Genomic DNA, 1,623 nt, shown 5'->3' on the forward strand with positions numbered 1-1,623 from the left:
CTGAAGCAGAAGAGGTTCCAGTTGAACGGGAGGAAGAACTTGTTGACTGTGAGGGTGCCCGAGCCCTGGCCCAGGCTGCCCAGGGGGCTGTGGAGTCTCCTTCTCTGGAGGTATTCAACCCCCGCCTGGACGCTGTCCTGTGCCCCCTGCTCTGGGTGAGCCTGCTTGAGCAGGGGGGTTGGACTAGATGATCTCCTGATGTCCCTTCCAACCCCTGCCATTCTGTGATGCTGTGTGATTCTGTGATTCTTCCTGAGATATAGTTACTTCTGATTTACCAATACCAACAGGAACGTGGAGCACCCTCCTCATTCCTCCCTATTTTTCAGAGGACGGGAGGATTCAAATATTTTGAAAGCCATCCATCCACCTTACCTAACTCACCTCCAAAGGAGGACGGGGGCTCAGTTTAATCCACACTTAGAAGCAACTCAATATTTGAATGCCAATATTAAGAAGCTATCCAGAACAGCTTCACCTTCACCAAGTCCAAGCTCCATCAAGCTTGGTTAAGACTCACTTTTCAAACCATCTGCTGAAGCGAGGGACTGAGATCAGTTTACCTGTAACTTAGACCAGGGACACGGCTGGGCTTAGGGCACCCCAGCCACGTCCCCGCTGCCTTCCCCCTCTGTATTTCACTTTCCTGATGCGCTGCTTTGCTTTGGGTGGGAGCCTGGCAGCATCAGCGATGACATTTTAGCACCTACCTCCAGAAGAAGAGGTCCCAGAGACTCCTTCTCGATCACCCCTTGGCTGCTGGACGAGATGTCGGACTTCTGGACTTCATCATCAGCTGCTTTCTCTGTAGCAAAGGAAAAGGGAGGTTTCAGCCAAAATAACCGTCATTTTACTACTGAATTCTTACCAGCAATGAACACAACATTGACCGCTTGTCATGCAGGCAAGGTAGGACATGCCCCAAAAGGCTCCAGCATTTTCATTTCAACCCTCAGTCCCGTGAAGGTAGAATGTAATTTCTCATTATTTACTAAGTGTTATAAAATAAAGGCACTAATGAGATTGCAGCCTCCTGCTAGCAGGAAGGAAAAACCCGTCTTAAGCAGAAGCCTGCAGAAAGAGGCCTCCAAAGTCAACATTTTGGAAAGGAAATGGTATATCCAGTTTAGCGCGAGCTACAGTATTTGATCTGGAACGTCTCGGACAACACTTTAGGAAATAACTGCCAGGAGGAATCCACGGAGGATGGGCTGTGCCAAAGGAAACCTGCTGGAGAATAAAAAGCAGCTCTGACCACTGATGTGCAGGGAGCATCCCGGATGCTGGTCAGCCGGGAGCCAGCGGGGCTGGGGGTGGGAGGAGAGCATCCGACACGGAGTGGGCGATGCTGCTGGAGGAGCCCAGCCCCAGCCCGGCCAGAAGCTGGCCTGCTGAATAATCCCTTTGGGAAAAAAACCAACCCAAAAAAACCCAGAAAGAAGGCCCTGTTATTTATCTCGCACTCCCCCAAAAGGTGCTAGCCACGTCGCGCAGCTACTCCGAGGAATTCGGGATAAATCCAGCAGTGAAAGGCGGGTGGCAAGTGGGATGTGATAAAGCCGGTGATTACAGGCAAGCGAGCCACGCTGCCGCTGGTGTCTCAGGGCTCTTTTGGTTTGCTCC

General features: G+C 51.4%; 1 protein-coding gene across 1 annotated transcript in view; it reads right to left on the minus strand.

Moving 5' to 3' along the window:
• The window catches only part of LOC104127265 (nuclear receptor coactivator 1), a gene marked incomplete at its 3' end in the record, with an annotated part of 123,325 nt that overhangs the window by 21,549 nt on the left and 100,153 nt on the right, over positions 1-1,623 (minus strand). Inside the window, exon 4 of the mRNA XM_009639920.2 lies at positions 711-805. Within this exon, the coding sequence (XP_009638215.1) occupies positions 711-805 (95 nt within the window). The remainder of the gene's footprint in view (positions 1-710; positions 806-1,623) is intronic.

This window comes from Egretta garzetta, unplaced genomic scaffold (assembly GCF_000687185.1).
Source record: "Egretta garzetta isolate BGI_Z169 unplaced genomic scaffold, ASM68718v1 scaffold325, whole genome shotgun sequence".
Taxonomy (NCBI): Eukaryota; Metazoa; Chordata; class Aves; order Pelecaniformes; family Ardeidae; genus Egretta; species Egretta garzetta.